The sequence below is a fragment of the Pan troglodytes genome, chromosome 3 (genome assembly GCF_028858775.2).
Source record: "Pan troglodytes isolate AG18354 chromosome 3, NHGRI_mPanTro3-v2.0_pri, whole genome shotgun sequence".
NCBI lineage: Eukaryota > Metazoa > Chordata > Mammalia > Primates > Hominidae > Pan > Pan troglodytes.
In genome coordinates, this window is record NC_072401.2 from 121,957,076 (window position 1) to 121,977,551 (window position 20,476).

At 36.2% G+C, this 20,476-nt stretch overlaps 1 protein-coding gene across 7 annotated transcripts in view; it reads right to left on the reverse strand.

Moving 5' to 3' along the window:
- The window catches only part of PRDM5 (PR/SET domain 5), a 236,345-nt gene that overhangs the window by 92,200 nt on the left and 123,669 nt on the right, over positions 1-20,476 (reverse strand). For all 7 annotated transcript variants that reach the window (XR_010156344.1, XM_009448212.4, XM_054683350.2 and 4 more), the window contains 3 exons: positions 15,411-15,495; positions 14,016-14,173; positions 769-862 (listed from right to left, as the gene is read on the reverse strand). Coding sequence is in view for 6 of the 7 variants with exons in the window: in XM_009448212.4 (XP_009446487.1) it covers positions 769-862; positions 14,016-14,173; positions 15,411-15,495 (337 nt within the window). In the remaining variant the exon portion in view is untranslated. The remainder of the gene's footprint in view (positions 1-768; positions 863-14,015; positions 14,174-15,410; positions 15,496-20,476) is intronic.

Sequence of the window (20,476 nt, forward strand, 5' to 3'; positions counted from 1 at the left end):
CTGTGGTGTTGTAAAAAGAGCTCTAAGTGTAGGCGTTAGACTTTCATGGTGCGTATGTATGAAACTTAATCAGAAAGAAAAAGAATGTGACTGCAAAAAGAAGAAATCTGAGACAGTAGCAAGTAGGAAACGCACCTCATGGTGTGTATGTATAAAATTAATCCAAAAGAAAAAAATTGCCTCTGACAAAAGAAGAAATCTCAGGCAGTGGTAAGTAGGAAAAGCACCTATCAGGGACCTGTTTGCTACTCCTTGCGCTGTGAAATCTTAAGTATGTCATGGTGCTTTGGAGCCTCAATATTTTGTATCCTGCTCAAATTAAGGTGTCCGATCAGATGTGCACTCTGATCCTTTACAACTTGAAAAGTTTGTGAGCTCATAAAACGATGCCAGATATCTGCATATTTTAAAGAGTCTGACACGTTTTCTTAATCATTATATTTGAAAGGAAACAAAATCATGTGTCAAAACAAAACTCAAAGATGTCTTCCTGAATATGGAAAATGCTTTTATATAGAAACTTTAAATAATGGGAAGAAATTATAGAAAATAAAATATCTCATAAAATAATTAATATTACTGTGGAAAAATAAAGCAAATATAAAGCGAAAAAAGGTGAAAGGCAGAATTTTCGGTCTTTCTTATGTTTACAGTCAGATTATATAAATACTTATAGGCACACCTCTGGGATGTCTACATTCTCAAAGGTTATAAAAACAAAGTATGAGATAATTCCTTATATTCTCAACTGCCTGAATCGTGACTTACTGTTATGTATTAGCAGGTGTCTCTGTAAAGAAAATGGGGTCCGGAACAAAGCTTTACATTCTTCACATTGGAACGGTCTCTCCTCAGAGTGGGTCTGCAGAGGAAAAACACTGAGTCAGGAGGATCTAGAATCAACCAGTCATTACAATGAACGAGTGGAGCTTGGATTCATGATGCGAAAGAGGAAAGAAGGGAAGGTGGACAGTATCTGTTTCTTCTAGTGCCATTCTTCCACCGTAAAATTGTAAAGACAAATGTGCTGCGTTTGCAAGAGGAAAAATAACTTTCGAATGCTCGCAATAATTATTAACTTGATAAATAGTAAAAAAAAAATTATTCCTATTATCTCAAACTGCTAATCTGAATACACACTGAGATTTCTCAGGGCCTACTTTGTAGTGAAACTGTGTGTACTTTCTCTGAAAACTAAGCCTCCTCTATCACTGGCCAGGCTTTTACTCTGCTGGTACAAAATTTGCAACACAGATAAAAGAAATTATTAAAAGAGAAATTGTTTTCACCCTTTTCTCTCAACTTCACTGAATCAGTTCAAATAATTCTAGTCCTAGGTGCTGCTTTTCCCCTAAATTACACTAGAGCACTTATTCATGTTATAATTAACCCTAATTAACATTCATTAAATATTTAATTTGTGTCAAATGCTATTCTAAACACTTTACATAAATCATTTCACTTAATTACAACAGTAACTGGATTAATAAAACACTATTACTGACTCCAGTTTACAAATGATAAAACTAAGGCTCAAAAAGTTGCGGTAACTTGTGAAGGTCAAACAGCATAGATTTCCCAAACAATATTAAGCACCCAGGTACATAAGAAACAAAAATATACTGACAAACAAGAAACAATGAAAAGCCACTAACTAGATCTAAAATTCAAAAACAAAACCAAAACAAAACAGCAAACACTGCTCACTCCACCTCTTTTACATTACACACCAGTATAAACCCATTCGGCACAAATCAGTAAATAAAATCTTATTCTACTATAGATGGCATGATAATAAGTCCCATAAATGCTAAAAAATCAAAAATTAAACTATTATCTCATATTACATAAAACAAATCATAACTGATGGGTTTTTATAATACATGTGACAAAAACAAAAAAAGTAATTTAAAGAAAAGTCACTTTATTTATAGCCTATTAATTTATATATTTTCTTAGTTTAGCAGACATAATATTAAACTTACAAGCATAACCTATTAGCATAATGTTGGTGAGAAAGACATTTTCATGTTTGGTTTTATTTGTGAAAGATATAGAGAAAGCATGAAAGAACAGATATTTAAGATTAGTCAGGATAAATCACAGATAATCTAATGTGCTATTTACCCAAAGAAATTAAAATGACAGCATGGAAATACATAGATCAATAAAACAGAAAAACAAGTAGGTCTCTTGCATTACATAAAATACATGAACATTTAGTACAGGAGAAATATGGCATTTAAAATTGGTGGGAAAAGAGTAGAAAGTTTAGTAAATGGCTTTGAGGCAAACGTCCAGATATTTGGGCAAAAGTAATGTTGGATCTACTACTCACCTCTTACAATAAGATAAATTGCAAATCAATTTAGGTATTTTTCTTAAAATGAAGAATAACACTTTAAATGTACTAGAAGAAAATCCAAGTAAATTTTAAAATAACTTTTGAGTCTGGAAAGGCTTTCCAAGCAAGGTAAACCAGACATTGAAATGACAGAAATAAATAAACTTAAAGCTCCAAAGCAAAAATCTTTGATGACAAAATAAATATCTGCAACATAAAACAGAAGTGTAATGTTGCTAATATAAGAAGTTATGGCATCTTAATAAGAAAAGATGAAAATGGACAAAAGGACTCCCTTCCAAATAGCACTCCTAAAATTTCATTCATCGTTTTATTTTATGCCAGGTCTACGCTATGCGTTTCATGCCTCTACTAGCAAGTCCTATTTTAGATGCTGAGCCTACAGCCATGAACCAAAAGACAACGTCCCTGCTATCACGAAGCTTTTACACTAGCAGAGGAGAAGGACAATAAACAAATGAAAAAGTATGTACTATATTAGGAAGGGATAAATGTGATGGAGAAAAAGCAAGAAAGAAGATAACAAATATTTCAGAGAATGGGGTAGCAATTTTAAATAGGTGATCAAGAAAATTCTAGCTGAGAAGGTGACCTATGAGATAAGATCTGATGGATATGAGGGAGCAAGGGTGGGTATTCGGGTGACCTAGGCAAGAAACATCACGGAAGCCAGTGTGGTTGGAGCCATGTGAAAGGGGCAGAGAAGTGGAGAGATGCAGTCAGAAGAATGGGAGAAGTGAGGAGGAGAAGCAAATCGTGTACGGCCTGACTGGCCAGTGCAGGAATTTTGTCTTTTATTCTAAGAGAGATGTAACTTTCTGCAGGATTTTGAGCAGATGAGGGACACAATTCACCTGACATTTAACAGGATGCCATGATGGCTGTGTTGACAACAAAATGTAGGGGAAACCACAAAGTGGAGAAGCAACAGCAATGCAGCAGGAGAGAGATAATTAGAGCTTATCCAGGTTGGTAGCCACAGATGTGAAGAGAAGTAGTAGAGTTCTAAATATCTTCTGAAAGTGAACAGGTTTTGAGAAAGTACCTGGATATGAAGCATGAGACACAAAAAGAAGGAGGCAAGCATGACTCCAAGATTTGTGATCTGAGCAATGCAATGATGGATTAGCCACTAACAGATATGCAGAAGAGCAGCAAGAAACAAGTCTAAGTAAAACATCAGGGGTTCAATTTTGGGCAAGTTCAAATAAATATTACGAGATGTCTAGCATTACAGGTACTTGAATATTTCAAGTCTGGATAATAAGGTATAAGATGGAGATGTCAGATTACATATGGTATCAATATTTAAAGCCATGAATATGATAAAAGAATGAAAAATTAAAAATAAAGATACTATCTGTGATTAATCAGACTGCCAAAGATGAAGATGATGGATACCATTCAGTGTTGACTAAAGAGTAAAAACAGGCAATCCCACATACTGTAATTGGGAATAAAAATTTTCTGCATAACAATGTGGTTCTATGTACCAAAATGACAAATGTGCACATCCCTTGACTAACCAATTCCCTTTACAGAAATACAACTGACAAATTTTTGCAAAAACTACTTTTTTTTAAATAAAAGGAAAATTCCTAAATGCCCATAAAAAAATATAAACCTGGTTAACTAAACTGTAGTAGATATTATAATTCTATATTTATTTTCTTAGATATGAAAAGTCATGCATATCATACTTTAGGTGACAAAAGCAGAATGCAAAACATAATATAAAGAATACCATTTAAGCCGCATACATATACGCACACAGAATGGAGTCCAGGAAGACATTCTACAAAACATTGAGGAGGGTTTTTAAAGGAAAGACAGTGATATTTGACAGAATGTTTGCTTTCTTCTTTATACCTTTCTTTGCTACTTAGATTTTCTACAAAACAATAAGTAGACAGCATTATCATAAAAAGGTAGAAACTATTTTGTTTTTAGAGCATCCAGGTTGGAACACAGGATTGCTCCCATCTTCTAAAAATACTATATTCCTCCCTAATTCATTTTTTCTCTTTCCAAATTTGGGACATAACATGACTTAAGGAACATGACTTAAGTTGCTTAATTATAAAAGAACCTGGGACAGCATAATGCCTTTTAACTATGTTCAACCAAAGCCACAACATCTAGATATTGGCCTAAAGCCAATGACATATTTTAAGTAGTAAGATGTCTGTGCATAGCCAGGTGAATAAATACTTTTGTCAAGAAGGATGCCAATGTCACCATCTGGGTTGGGATGGCAGAGAACCCATGCATTCAATCAACTGGAAGACATTGAGAAGCCACCTAATTTAAGTAAGGCACAGTAAGATGCTTGCATGTTGCAAATAGAGAACTTCTGTCTCCAAGATATATTTTACAAGTATCAGATGAAATCAAGCTTTTTTAAAGGTACTTGTCCTTCAATTTTTCACCTCTAATGAATGCCAAGCTTTTCACTGATTTATTGATCAAATGATCCTTAATAACCCTATGATGTTCTGTAGAACATCCCATTTGTATGCCAAGTCACTGATGACACTAACATCTCCCAATGTAACAAATGAACTAGTCCATGAACAAGTACTATGAAACATATCTTTTTATATACCAACTCTTTTGCAGATATAAAAAATACATAAAATCTGTTGCACTATTTATAACACCTACTAGAATGTCTCGAAAATGCTTCAGAAGGTTTCTGGCGTAATGTACATTAATTACCAGATTAATACATTTCTAGCTACACAGATCAAATATTAATTCCATGAGAATAAAATGAAATTAAGGACCATTTACAATTAAAAATTATACTACTGACTATCAAGAATATATATTACTCCATGGTAAAAGTATTTCTTGGTAATGGTATTTCTTCTTTGGGGTATGTGCAAACCAATAAAACTACCTTAAAATTAGAAGAAACAACTAAAGATAAAACAAATTTGGAGAAAATATTCCAGAGGTATGTTTGCTAGAACGATTATTTTTATAGAGTTTTATTATTGAAGACTCAAGTTTCATGTCATAGCACATTACCATCCCAGTGGGCCACACAATAAAGCTAAAGCTACATAAAATACATGTCATCTGGATGTTTACAAGGTCTGTGGATTAAATTTTTACTGTCAAATTTATAACTGACTTCTTGAAAAGTACTCCTCCTCACAAAATAAATTGAAACTGGAAAGATATTGAAGAAGTCAGTTACTTTAAGCTCAGTAGAGAAATGGGTAGCTCACTCCACATAGAGAAGTTAAAAGCATGAAATTTAGTTGATGTTCCTACATAACTATAGTCTTGCAGAGCCAAGTCCAACCTTCCCACTGCTTCAAAGCCACAATTCCATCAGTACAAAGCCACAATGCCAGGGAGCCAACTACTGAGTCCCCACAATCCTGATTAGGGCAAAGGGAAGTTGCTAAGAGAAGAAATAACCACAGATTTTCAGATGAAGTTATAGAAGGTAGCAACAAAGATTCCAAGTCAGGAAACCTTCCACTCAATGACACTGGTAAGAGCCATAACTCATGTCTCTAATTAAGGATGCTTCTCACAAACACTGCTTTGAACAAACACATGACCTCCTAGGCTGGCTGACTTGACCATTAACTGAAAAGTTAAGCCTTTTTACAACAGCTACCATTTATTACAGCTAACTTAGAGCGTGCTGAACAAGTGTATTCTCTCCTCTGCAATGTAGCTCCTGAAATAGATGGAAATGACAACCATGTGGCTTCACAGAACTAACCAGATAACATACACCTGTAGCTTCACTCATGAAGATACAGTTTTCACACTCATCACAGTTATTGTACAGGAGAATTTTCTGCATAAAAATAGGCAGCCTAATATTAATAACTCATATGTAACAACTCTTAGTAACTATACTAGCTCCTCTAGTAGATAACTTGTTTTCTAGGTAGGATGGCTAAAGAAATTGGTATTTTTTTTAATTGAGATTTATGTACCATCTATACAGAAATACGTAAAGATTCCTAAAGTTCAAAGAGACAAACAACAAGGGAGCAATTTTAGTCCTATGAAAAAAATCACGTTCTATAAATATTAAAGCCAGTTCCTGAATAGGAAATAGTTTTCTACATAACATAAATCTGTAGAATTTTTACAGATACTAAAATGGTAATAGGATTTCAAATATTTGGTGAATACTGGGTCAGGCAAGATAAATAAAAAAACAGTTGGATGGATAGATAGATTTAGCCAAGCATGGTGGTGTGCACTACTCGGGAGGCTGAGGTGGAAGACTGCTTGAGCCTTGGAGGTGGAGGCTGCAGTGAGTGGAGATCGTGCCACTGCACTCCAGCCTGGGTGATAGAGCAAGACCTTGTCAAAAACAAACAAACAAAAAAACAGAAAAACACACACATACAATTTTACTCATCACTGATAAAATGTAATGAGAATCACTTTTTAATTCTCAGACTGAAAATAGAAGACTAACAAAATGAAATATTGGTGAAGAGCAAAATGGCATTTTATACACTGTTAAGAGAAAGTAGAGCTTTTCAGAAGGCAATGGGTAGGAGCATCTAAACATAAAGTAGACTTCCTATTTGACCCAGAAATTCCACACCTGAGATCTATGCACAAAAATACTCTTAGCATAGTTATAAAGTTTTATATAAAAGGATGTTCACTGCATTATTGTTCAAAATAGCAGTGGTTACAAAAAAAATGAGTAGATTTATATGAACTAACATAAACATCCCTGCAAATCATATGTTAAGGCAAAGAAGTAGGTTCCTGAATGATACATATGTGTCATAGTACTAGTTACTTTTAAATATACTTATCTCCCAGATGGGCAGCTGGAACTCTGTTCTTCTCCAAACTCACCTAAAAGAACTTCCTCTTACACAAAAACATTAGTGTGAAATGCAAATGTTACTAAAGATTTTACAAGAGATATGAAAGAGGTGCCTTCTATGGTAGAATACTTCGCTTGAAAACTTCCTGTCTGATCTAATACTTTGAAATCTCTTCTCAGCCTCAGGACACTGAGTGACATCTCATTCTCTCTTTTCCATTCCAATGCCCACCTTTTCCAATTCTGACCCTCATCCCCTGGCTCTGCCACCCAACCACCACCAAATCTCACTGCTATGGACTCAATGTTTGTGTCTGACCAAAATTCATAGGTTGCGTCTTAACCCCCAATGTGATGGTATTAGGAGTTGGGACCTCTAGGAAGTAATTAGGTTCTAAGGGTGGACGCTTTGTGAACTGGATTAGTGCCGTTATCAAAAGAGATAGGAGAGCTTGCACTCCCTTTTTCTCCCTCATGTGAGGATACAAGAAGACAGTCATCTGCAAACCAGGAAGTGGGCCCTCACTAGATACCAGATTTGCCAGCACCTTGATCTTACATTATCCAGCCTCCAGAACTGTGAGAAATAACTGTTTGTTGTTTAAACCACCCAGCCCAAGGTATTTTGTTATAGCCGCTTAAACTGAAGACACTCACCAACTCATCTCTAATCTTCTATGTGCAAACCCATTACAAACTGTGACCGAAAGTATGTCAAAGGCATTATAATAAAGATAAAAATTGTGTTTTCCTCAGTCTACAAAATATCCTCCAGTTAGGATCATTGGCCTTCATATATATTGGCACATGTGGTAATAATTAACAAATAATTTGTACAAATAATGAGTACACTTTTTACTATATTGAGGAAAGTCACTCCACTGGTGCAGGGACTGAAACCATGACAGGCAGGAGAAGGTAGCTGTTGGGAAGGTTCACAACTTGAGCTCCAAAACTGACTACCAGACATGCATGTACGATTTTAAAGTTATTTTCATAAGATATCTACTAAAACAGCAAGAACTATTGGAACCCCTGCATACTGTTGGTTGAAATGTAAATTAGCATATCCATTGTAGAAAACAGTATGGAAGTTTCTGAAAAAGTTAAAAATAGGACTACCATATGATCCAGCAGTCCCACTTCCGGGTACATCTTCAAAGAAAGTGAAATCAGTTTGTCAAAGAGACACCTACACTCTCAGGTTCATTGCGTAAAAGCCAGGATATAAAAACAACCTAAGAAGCCATTGACAGATGAATGGATAAAGAAAATGTGGTATATAGACACAATGTAATACTATTCGGCCTTAAAAAAGAAAGAAATCCTGTCATTTTTGGCAACATTAATGAACATGGAGGACATTATGATAAGTGAAATAAACCAGGCACAGAAAGACAAATACTGCATGATCTCACTTACATGTGGAATCTAAAAAGGCTGAACACACAGAAGCAGAGAGTAGAATGGTGGTTGCCAGGAACTAGGGGTAGAGGTAAAGGGGCAGGGGAAGGGAGGAATGGGAAGATGTTGGTCAAGGGATACAAAGTTTCAGTTACACAGGATAAGTAAGTTCTAGAAATGTATACTACAGCAGGGGGTCCCCAACCCTGCTACAGCAGGATTATCCAACCCCACAACATCAGCCCGTAGCCTGTTAGAAACCAGGCCACACAGCAGGAGGTGAGTGGCGGGCAAGTGAGTGAAGCTTCATCTGTATTTACAGCCACTCCCCATCACTCACATTACCGCCTGAGCCCCACCTCCTGTGAGATCAGTGGCGGCATTAGATTCTCACAGGAGGGCGAATCCTATTGTGAACTGCACACACAAGGGATCTAGGTTGCATGCTCCTTATGAGAATCTAATGCCTGATGATCTGTCACTGTCTCTCATCACCCCTAGATGGGACCATCTAGTTGTAGGAAAACAAGCTGAGGGCTCCCACTGATTCTACATTATGGTGAGTTGTATAATTATTTCATTATATTTTACAATGTAATAATAATAGAAATAAAGTGCATAATAAATATGATGCACTTGAATCATCCCAAAACCATCCCCTGCCCAACACTGGTCCATGGAAAAACTGTCTTCCACGAAACTGGTCCCTGGCATCAAGAAAGCTGGGGACCACTGTAGTATAGCCTTGTGGCTACATTTAGTAATAATGTATTGTGTACTTGAAGATTGCTAAGAAAGTAGATCTTCTTCATTGTATTTAATTATTTTAATTGACAAATAAAAATTGTATCTATATGGTGTATGACATGATGTTTAGTGAAATGGCTAAATCAAGCTAATTAACATATCCATTATTTCACATGCTTATCCTTTTTGTGTAGTGAGAACACTTAAAATTAACAGAGTAGATTTTGGATATTTTCACTACAAAAAAGATAACATGTGAGTAATGAATACATTAATTAGGTGGTAATCATTTCACAATGTGTGTGTGTATACATATAAACATTACATTGTACACCATAAACATACACAAATTTCACTTGTCATTATGCTTCAATAAATAAAAAAATAAGTAAAAAATATTGTTTGAAATTGTACATTGCTATCTCATCATCCACTTAAGAGAAAGAACAATTAAAATAAGGCAAGCAATTTGCCATTAGCTAAGTATTTAGATAATGACCTGTATCTGTGGTTCCTTCTGTCAGATTCAAATCCTGCATGTCCCTCATAATGTGCGCAGCTCATTGTGAATGTGCTTCTAGCATACAAAGATAGGTGATTTTGTACAATATAGCAACATCTTAAATGAATGGGTACTACCTCTCCTGCAGCATCACTGAAGAGTAATCTGATGCAAAAGCTAAAGGAAAGAGTGGCTGTGCTCTAACTGTTGAGTGAACATCACTCAGTCTCCAAGATGACATCTTTCCAGGAAATTTTCAAGAACTTTTTTTTTTACTATGTTAAACTTACACCATATGTTTTGGTTTTAGATTCTAATCCATGATATTTTTAGAAACTTGTTACTGTCTTTAAGGTCTAATAAAATTTATACCAGGCAAAGAGTGAACTGTATTGCCTTTTAAATTGTTTGGCTATGACCAAATAAATAATTCTGACTCCAAAATCTAACACACACACACACACACACACACACACACACACATACAAATACACACAAACACATGTATTATCTTATTGAATGACCCTTTACTCTATATTTTCTATTCTACTTTTTTTTTTTTTAAGACGGAGTTTCGCTCTGTCACTCAGGCTGGAGTGCAGTAGCACAATCTTGGCTCACTGCAACCTCCACCTCCTGGGTTCAAGTGATTCTCCTGCCTCAGCCTCCTGAGTAGCTGGGACTACAGGCGTGCACCACAACACCCGGCTAATTTTTTTGTATTTTTAGTAGAGATGGCATTTTGCCATGTTGGCCAGGCTGGTCTTGAACTCCGGACCTCAGCGGATCCACCCACCTCGTCCTCCCAAAGTGCTGGGATTACAGGCATGAGCCACCACACCCAGCCTTCTATTCTATTTTTTAATGGCCAGTCATCACTCAGTAAATTGATTTCAAGACCTACACAGCAGTCATGGCCCAGAATTTGAAAAAGACGAGACATTAAGGCCCAATGGAATTATTCCAGGAGAAGTTGTGACTAGATTTCCTCATAAGCCTCTAAAGTTTCATCCCTGGAAGGCTAAGTAAAGGGTCAGGAAAAAAGATTCTTTTTTTGAATAGGCACACACCTGTCCCCTAGGAGCTTGTTTGTAAATTCATGAGGGCAAAACCCCTCCATACTCACTTCCATCAGCAAGTAAGTGGTGCCAGCTCTAGGATCCAAGATGGTTCAGTACATCTAAACATGTATCCTACAGCAGGAGGAGGGAAGCGCTGTACAACTTACCCAAATTTTGCTTTGCATTATATATGACAGGGAACACAATGGAGGGTGAAGAGTAATTGAACGGTTTCTGTCTCCTCTGGCTCTGAAACACTGGTTCAATTGTGATTTAAAGAATCAAAGTATATTTGAATTGAGATAAATGAGATTTTTTAGCTAGATCCTAAAATACAACTGTAATTCAGATCAAATGATTGTCAGAAAAAATGAAGAAGAAAAAGTAACCTATTGAACCCATATAACTGGCAAGATGATGAAATAAATGAGTAACTAAATTTTCAAAAAAAAAAAACACCCCTTTAAAATTTCTCTATATGCTGGCCAGGCACCGTGTCTCTCACCTGTAATCCCAGCACTTTGGGAGGCCGAGGCAGGCAGATTGCTTGAGGTCAGGAGTTCTAGACCAGCCTGGCCAATAGGGTGAAACCCTGTCTCTATTAAAAATACAAAAATTAGCCAGGCATGGTGGCACATGCCTGTAGTCCCAGCTACTTGGAAGGCTGAGACACAAGAATCACTTGAACCTGGGAGGCAGAGATTACAGTGAGCCAAGATTGCGCCACTGCACTCCAGCCTGAGTGACAGAGTGAGACTCTATTTCAAAAAATAAAAATAATTTCTGTATATGCTATCATAATCACAATGAAAAATAATATTCTATTTTTCAAGCAAGTCTAAATGTTAAGAACCAACCCAAAATAACTCAAATAAGTATAATAAAAATGTATATATTATATTCTCAAAAAACAAAAGAATAATTAATTAAAAGTAAAAACCCTTGCGCATACTAAAAGATAAAGATCACACTGACTCTTAATGTTTTTTTCTGATTTCTGTGGCATATCCTTACTTCTATGTTTCTCAACTAGCCATTAATGATTGTGATGTAAAAAGATTCTGTTTTTACATCATTCTTGGAGAATATTTCAGGTATTTTCATGTAACAATGCCAAATATATGCTAGGATCATAACACAGTAAGAAATACATTTGTCTAGTGCAGAAGGATTGAATGTTGCTTTCCAGTTTGGAAATTACAAGCATCATTGTTTCTATGCTTCCCAAGACATCATAATTACTTTTATATGATTTATGGCTTAAAGTATGAGAGATGGTGCAAAGATCCTGTGCCAAATTCCCATATGGCATACAACATGAGCCAAACTGTGAAAAACTCATAAATGCGGATAGATCAGTTTCATCAAAGAAAGGAGTAAGAGGGTTCCAGAGACTAAACAGGAACTAGCCAGATAATTTTTTACAGTCATGTAATTCCAAAGCAGCAGTAATGAACGCAGTCCTGCCCCGAATGTACAATGCTTGAGGTAAACATAAAGATGGTAAGGAAGAAATTAGGCAGAGACGATTTAAGACACTATAATCAACACTGTTTATTCTTTGGTAAATCTGCCTTTTTCTTTCTCTTTTTGGACTAAAGTTGAAATTGGTATCATAATTTTTAAATGATTTCAAAAGAGATAAAATGAAGTCTTTGGAAGTATCCCATAAATATTATAATAATTATAATCCCCATGGAGTAAAATAACTGAAAAATTATTTTTAAAAGATCATATACATGTTATTTAACAGCATGCTATAATACATCAACTAAAATCAATAAGCAAGTATTTTGTATCTCATGAAAATGTTTTTACATGCATTTCTAAGATGTTGAATATCTTTGGACCAATTTCCTGAATTCAATTCAAGCATGATGTATTATCTACATGATACATTCTGAAACAAGAACTTGAGCAAAGGTAAAGTATAAGAAATGCAAACCAAAATCAACAGAAGAAACTAGGACACTATATTAATAACTTAAAGAGAAAGAAGAAGGTAGAGAGGTCACACAGAAGGCAGGCAAATATTTAGTTGTTTTAGGTATGGTTAATGCAGATAAAAGGATAAAAAGCTGGAGAAGTAGGCTGAGGTCATGATGTAGAGAACTCTGAATGACAGGTGAAGGTGTATATACTATTACATATGTAGACACTGGCAATCTACTTTTAATATTAGAGTATGAGAGTAATATACCAGAGTGATGCTTTGGGATGATTTGCCTTGTAGGATGGATTGCAGCAGGAAGTGATAAGACTAATTAGATGAGTATTAAAGGAATCCAGGGGAGAAATAATCAGGATGTTGGAATGGTAAAGGAAGGGATGACTGTGAAAGTGATGAGATAATGTAAAGGGTAGAGTCTTTATATTTGGCTTCTAATTTTATAAAGGGACCAATACTGAATAAAGAGACTAGGATAATTACATGCTTTTGTCATTAAGAGAAAGAGGAAACTCCAAAAGAGAAGCTATCTTGGGCAAAGAGAATGAAAAAACCATTCTGGGGCATGCTGAATTCATTATGTCGAAAAGATGCCCAGTTATAAATGTGAGTCTGAAACTTGGGATTAAAGAAAATAAATCATTTGGAATTCATCAGTATGGTGTTGATAGCAGAAGTCATGGATGTAGTTGACATTTCTTAAGGAGAGAGAACACAGAAGAGGTTCACAGGCAAAGGATCCAGAATAACCTCCTGAGGGGAAAGGAAGTCAAAAATGTTCAGAGAAATTGGCAGAAGACCTAGCAGAGCATACTACAAGGATCCCAAGGATGAAGAGAATTTCAAAAAGCTAATGTAAATAAAAACATCAAAGTTTATGGAAAGAAGGAAGAGAATAAAGACTCCACAATTAGTAAACCCCATAAAATTAATCTAATAGCGGTGTTAAGAAAAACTAGGCACTCTGCTTATAAGGACAGTTTCAAAAGAGAATGGAAGACAGGAAGGAGGCTGTGAGGGGTTATGGCCCAGGTGAGTGATCTTCTCTAGTTGTTGCATTATATACAGTAGGCCCCAGATGTACAAAAGCTTTATCAAAAATAAAAATTGAAAATCACAGCAGCAAATTCATAAAAAAAATAATAATATTAATAAGCTTTTACCTTCTTATGATTCTTGTAAACATTTCTGTGGGCAAATCCCTTTCCACAAAGTTTGCATTTGTAAGGTTTGTCTTCGCTGTGTATTACTTTGTGAGCACCCACTTGATCGAGCCTCTTGAAAGACTTATTACAAATCTCGCAATTATAGGGTCGTTTTTCTATTAAAAAAAATGAGTGGAGACAATCTCATATCTATATAAAGGTAAAGGATAAAAGAGAAAACACCCTTACCTTATATTACTTCTTACGGTAAGAAAACTAAAGGATGGTCAAACAACTAAAAAACATCTACCATCCACATAATAGACACATAAATGTGTCTACTCCTAAATGAAATATGAGCTTGTTCTCTTACAGACGTATTTTGAATTTTTAAAGTAGCTTAGATATAAAGAAAAGCTTTACATTCAAGGAAGGACTCCTATTTCCAGATGAAAACCATGCTGATATGTGACAGTTTAAATCAGGGTCAGGGCCCCAAATACAGAAAGTGACCTGACAGGGATGGAGAAAAAGAACAGAGCTGCCTTCCCCCAGGGCCACAAAGGCCTCATGGAGGCAGAGCTTCCAATGCTCGGCGGGAACCAGATATTTACATTGGTATGTAAAATTCGTATTTATGCAATATCCATATAACATTGACACCTAAATAAAAAATATATAATATGTATCAAATAAAGCATACCTAAAAGATAACAGGTTTTGATCTGATTTTAATTTACTAAAATATTCATATGTATCAACAACTTGCATATTCAAAAACATTCTGACTTCAATCGCCTCAAATTACAGATATCTTAAACTCTAGAGACTCCATAAAGTAAAAATTATTTTCAGAGCTTATTTTTTTAATCTGCATTAGTAAAACAGAGCTATTCATAAGACTTGCTTAAATGAAACTACCGCTTTAAAAACTTACATACTCAAAATGTATTTATAGATTTCTTACTAACATTTATTAGTAACTTAGCTAGAATATAAAAGTATCTAAAAATGCAAGAATTATAATTTTTGAATATCTACTAAATGTCAGACACTATGCTAGCACAGTACCTAAATGATCTCATTTAATCTTTGCAGCTAATTTGAAAGGTAGGCACCAGTATCCCATTTCACAAATGAAGAATAAAGAAACTGAGGCTCAAGGAGGAGTAAGTGACAAATTACATGGTGATTCTGAAGATCTTCAATATCATTTACTCTAAGCACCTTTGCTCTGTAAATACACTGAGGACTAAAGAATTAAATAACTTGTTCAGAACCACATGACTACTAAAGGTCCAAAGCAGAATTCATAGCTAAGGCCCCTGATTACCACTCTTAGAGTTTATAAAAAGTGACAATGTAATTCTTTTGTAATGATATCACTATAAACAAAAAAAGTATATAGTTTACCTGAGTGGGTGATCATATGACGTTTTAGCTGATTAGCTGAAATAAATTTCTTCATACATTCTTGACAATCAAATATCTCATGAATCTGAAAAAGGTTAAATAGACAGTTAAATCAACTGTCAAAGCCTAGTAAATTACACAGCTCTCAAGCAAAAGTGTAAACATGTGAACAGCTGCCACTGCAATACCCAAACTATATATTACAATTCAGCCCTAATTTGTTCACACTAACCTATATACACTGAAAATGCAGTGGACATAAGTTATGTAGTAAAAAATATCTTTTGAGACATAATACTCATAGTCCTTAAAAATGTAATACAGCTGTCCTATTTAGTACATATTAAATTTATACTCTGTAAAAAATTATACCTAATATATAGTAACTCTTCTGTTATGCACAAATTTAGACTTGGAAATATGTAGCATGCAGTTAATAATATTCCCTTTACAGTAGCCAACAATATTTTAAACTTGAATGTACATAGTAGAGAGTGCAACATTAATTACAGTAAAAGATCAGAAGTTACAGGATTCTGAAAAGCATTTAGTTCACAATAGAAGTTTCACATGAGCCAGATGCAGTGGCTCACATTTGTAATCCCAGCACTTTGGGAGGCCAAGGCAAGAGGATTGCTTGAGCCCAGGAGTTCGAGATCAGCCTGGACAACAAAGTGAGACCTCGTCCCTACAAAAAATTTAAAAAATTAGCCAGGTGTGATGACATACGTCTGTGGTCCCAGCTACACAGGAGGCTGAAGCAGGATGATTGTTTGAACCTGGGAAGTCGAGGCTTCAGTGAGCTGTGTTCATACTATTGCATTTCAGCACGGGTGACAGAGTGAGACTCGGTCTCAAAAAAAAAAAAAAAAAAGTCTCACATGACAGGAGGATCACAATTTTTAAAATGAGGAAATCTAGTCAAAGGATCCAAAGTAGCAGGTATGCAGGATGAATAACTCTAAAGATCTAATGTATAACACGAAGATTACAATTGATAATAGCGTATTATATTCTGGATTTTTGCTAAGTGAGTAGATTATAGTTGCCCTTGCCACAGGAGGAAAAATGGGTAACTATGTGAGATAATGGATGCATTAATTTATTTCACTAAAATAATCATTTTAACTATATGTGTATCTCATCACATTATGTTGTATAACTTAAATATACAGAATAAAATGTATTTAAAAAATACAATAAGGGGGGATATAACTTCAGTAAACAATTGGCTAATATAAATATTAAAACTGAATATTAAATTAGTTATTTCCCTCCCAGACACTAACACAGAGAAACTGGATAGGTGGTATGAAAAGTAAAAGTCTAGGTTTTCAGAAACAATGTATTCAATTCTAAAAGAAATGTATTACATATCATATTATATTAGAAATGTTGATCATCCCAATGAACAACAGCATCACACAATGTTGTTGAATATTCAAAAATGGTTGTGGTGAAGTCATGTTTTTGTTTCAATCTCATTAAAGGTCCAGCTCACAATACTAAACCCCAGAGAAGTAAACGCCCTTGTGCAAGAAGCCAAGACAGTGTCCCTGCAGAATAACTAGGAATAACAGTGCAGAGTGAAAGATCTAGGCAAAAGTCCCTGAACTGGTACAGCACATGAGTAATGAGTGGAGGACTCGGCTGGCCCCTGATAAATGGTTCTCTTGATCTAAATGGCCATAGAAGGCTTCAAGGCAGGGAAACAGATGCAGGGGCAAGGCTGACAGATCCCAGGCCTGCAGCCCACGGCTTAATTCAATGCCCAAGCACGTGGCAGTTTGAAGGCTGCCAACCAGCCTCTGCTTCTGTCAGGTCTGACTCTTGGTGAGTCATTAAATTCAGTTATGTAAAGCAGGGAAAAAGTAGAGAAACAAGGCAGAAGCCAAAATATGTCATTCCACAAGAGTCTGACTTATCTCCCCTGCTTAGATGCAATGGCATCTATGAGGGGATACCTAGAATCCAAAGAGTTCCTTTAGAAAGCATGTGGGATCTGTATGACTGCCTGCACAAGTGTTTGGAATGCTAGTGCTCCAGAGCAGACAAGAAAAACTTCCAGCCTGAGGCATGTTAAAGGCAGCCTCTTCAATCATCAAAGACTTCCACAGCGGCTTAAGTTAAACACCTATGTTTGAGGACCAATGATATGATTTGTAATGTTTATATAAAGATAGTAAGAGCAGATTTATATTCTTAAACTCTATGTTTCTGTAATATATACTATATAATTTTATAATGACAAACAAGATACTCTAAAGAGATGTCATACCTTCTGAGTTATACGTAAATGAAAACTTTTGTTATCATTTTTAATGTTTAATTTCTATTGATATATAAAATTATAAAAATTATTCATCCACATATAAAATGGAAATCGTTAAATGAAACATTGTTCATTTGTTTCATTTTTAAGTGAAATATTGTTCACTTCTTAATTCTCATGGCTTCAACATGAAACATTTTTCAAGGTTGAATTGAACTGATATTCCCACAACTATAAAGGGAACATCGACTATATATTTAAGCATTTGTGCATTGACTATCTCATTTATAGTGAAAAATTCAAGCTAAAGCCATGTTCAAAATTCCTTAAAATGCTTAATAAAGAGGGCAGTTCCAAGATCGCTGAATAGGAACAGCTCCAGTCCACAGCTCCCAGTGTGAGCGACGCAGAAGATGGGTGATTTCTGCATTTCCAACTGAGGTACCGGGTTCATCTCACTGAGGCTTGTCGTACAGTGGGTGCAGGACAGTGGGTGCCTGACTCCCAAGTAGCCTAACTGGGAGGCATCCGCCAATAGGGGCAGACTGACACCCCACATGGCCAGGTACCCCTCTGAGACGAAACTTCCAGAGGAACGATCAGGCAGCAACATTTGCTGTTCAGCAATATACGCTGTTCTGCAGCCTCTGCTGCTGATACCCAGGCAAAGAGGGTCTGGAGTGGACCTCCAGCAAACTCCAACAGACCTGCAGTTGAGGGTCCTGACTGTTAGAAGGAAAACTAACAGACAGAAAGGACATCCACACCAAAACCCCATCTGTACGTCACCATCATCAAAGACCAAAGGTAGATAAAACCACAAAGATGGGGAAAAAAGCAGAGCAGAAAAGCTGAAAATTCTAAAAATCAGAGCGCCTCTCCCCCTCCAAAGGAACGCAGCTCCTTGCCAGCAACAGAACAAAGCTGGATGGAGAATGACTTTGACGAGTTGAGAGAAGAAGGCTTCAGATGATCAAACTTCTCCGAGCTAAAGGAAGAAGTTCAAACCCATCGCAGAGAAGCTAAAAACCTTGAAAAAAGATTAGACGAATGGCTAACTAGAATAAGCAGTGTAGAGAAGTCCTTAAATGACCTGATGGAGCAGAAAACCATGGCACAAGAACTACATGACAAATGCACAAGCTTCGGTAGCTGATTTGATCAGCTGGAAGAAAGGGTATTAGTGATTGAAGATCAAATGGATGAAATGAAGCGAGAAGGAAAGTTTAGAGAAAAAAGAATAAAAAGAAACGAACGAAGCCTCCAAGAAATATGGGACTACATGAAAAGACAAAATCTACATCTGATTGTTGTACCTGAAAGTGACAGGGAGAATGGGACCAAGATGGAAAACACTCTGCAGGATATTATCCAGGAGAACTTACCCAACCTAGCAAGGCAGGCCAACATTCAAATTCAGGAAATACAGACACACCACAAAGATACTCCTCAAGAAGAGCAACTCCAAGACACATAATTGTAAGATTCACCAAAGTTGAAATGAAGGAAAAAATGTTAAGGGCAGCCAGAGAGAAAGGTCGGGTTACCCAGAAAGGAAAGCCCATCAGACTAACAGTGGATCTCTTGGCAGAAACTGCACAAGCCAGAAGAGAGTGAGGGCCAATATCCAACATTTTAAAGAAAAGAATTTTCAACCCAGAATTTCATATCCAGCCAAACGAAGCTTCATAAGTGAAGGAGAAATAAAATCCTTTACAGACAAGAAAATGCTGAGATTTTGTCACCACCAGGCCTGCCCTACAAGAGCTCCTGAAGGAAGCACTGAACATGGAAAGGAACAACCAGTACCAGCCACTGCAATAACATGCCAAATTGTAAAGACCATCGATGCTAGGAAGAAACTGCATCAACTAACGAGCAAAATAGCAAGCTAACATCATAATGATAGGATCAAATTCACACATAACAATATTAACCTTAAATGTAAATGGGCTAAATGCTCCAATTAAAAGACACAGACTGGCAAATTGGATAAAGAGTCAACACCCATCAGTGTGCAGTATTCAGGAGACCCATCTCACGTGCAGAGTCACAAATAGGCTCAAAATAAAGGGATGGAGGAAGATCTACCAAGCAAATGGAAAACAAAAAGGCAGGGTTGCAATCCTAGTCTCTGATAAAACAGACTTTAAACCAACAAAGATCAAGAGAGAAAAAGAAAGCCATTACATAACGATAAAGGGATCAATTCAACAAGAAGAGCTAACTATCCTAAATATATATGCACCCAATACAGGAGCACCCAGTTTCATAAAGCAAGTTCTTAGAGACCTACAAAGAGATTTAGACTCCCACACAATAATAATTGGAGACTTTAACACCCAACTGACAACATTAGACAGATCAATGAGACAGAAAGTTAAAAAGGATATCCAGGAATTGAACTCAGCTTTGCACCAAGCGGACGTAATAGACATCTACAGAACTCTCCACCCCAAATCAACAGAACATACATTCTTCTCAGCACCACATTGCACTTATTCCAAAATTGACCACATAGTTGGAAGTAAAGCACTCCTCAGCAAACGTAAAAGAACAGAAATTATAACAAACTATCTATCAGATCACAGTGCAATCAAACTAGAACTCAGCATTAAGAAACTCACTCAAAACCGCTCAACTACATGGAAACTGAACAACCTGCTCCTGAATGATTACTGGGTACATAACAAAATGAAGGCAGAAATAAAGATGTTCTTTGAAACCAATGAGAACAAAGACACAACATACCAGAATCTCTGGGACACATTTAAAGCAGTGTGTAGAGGGACAT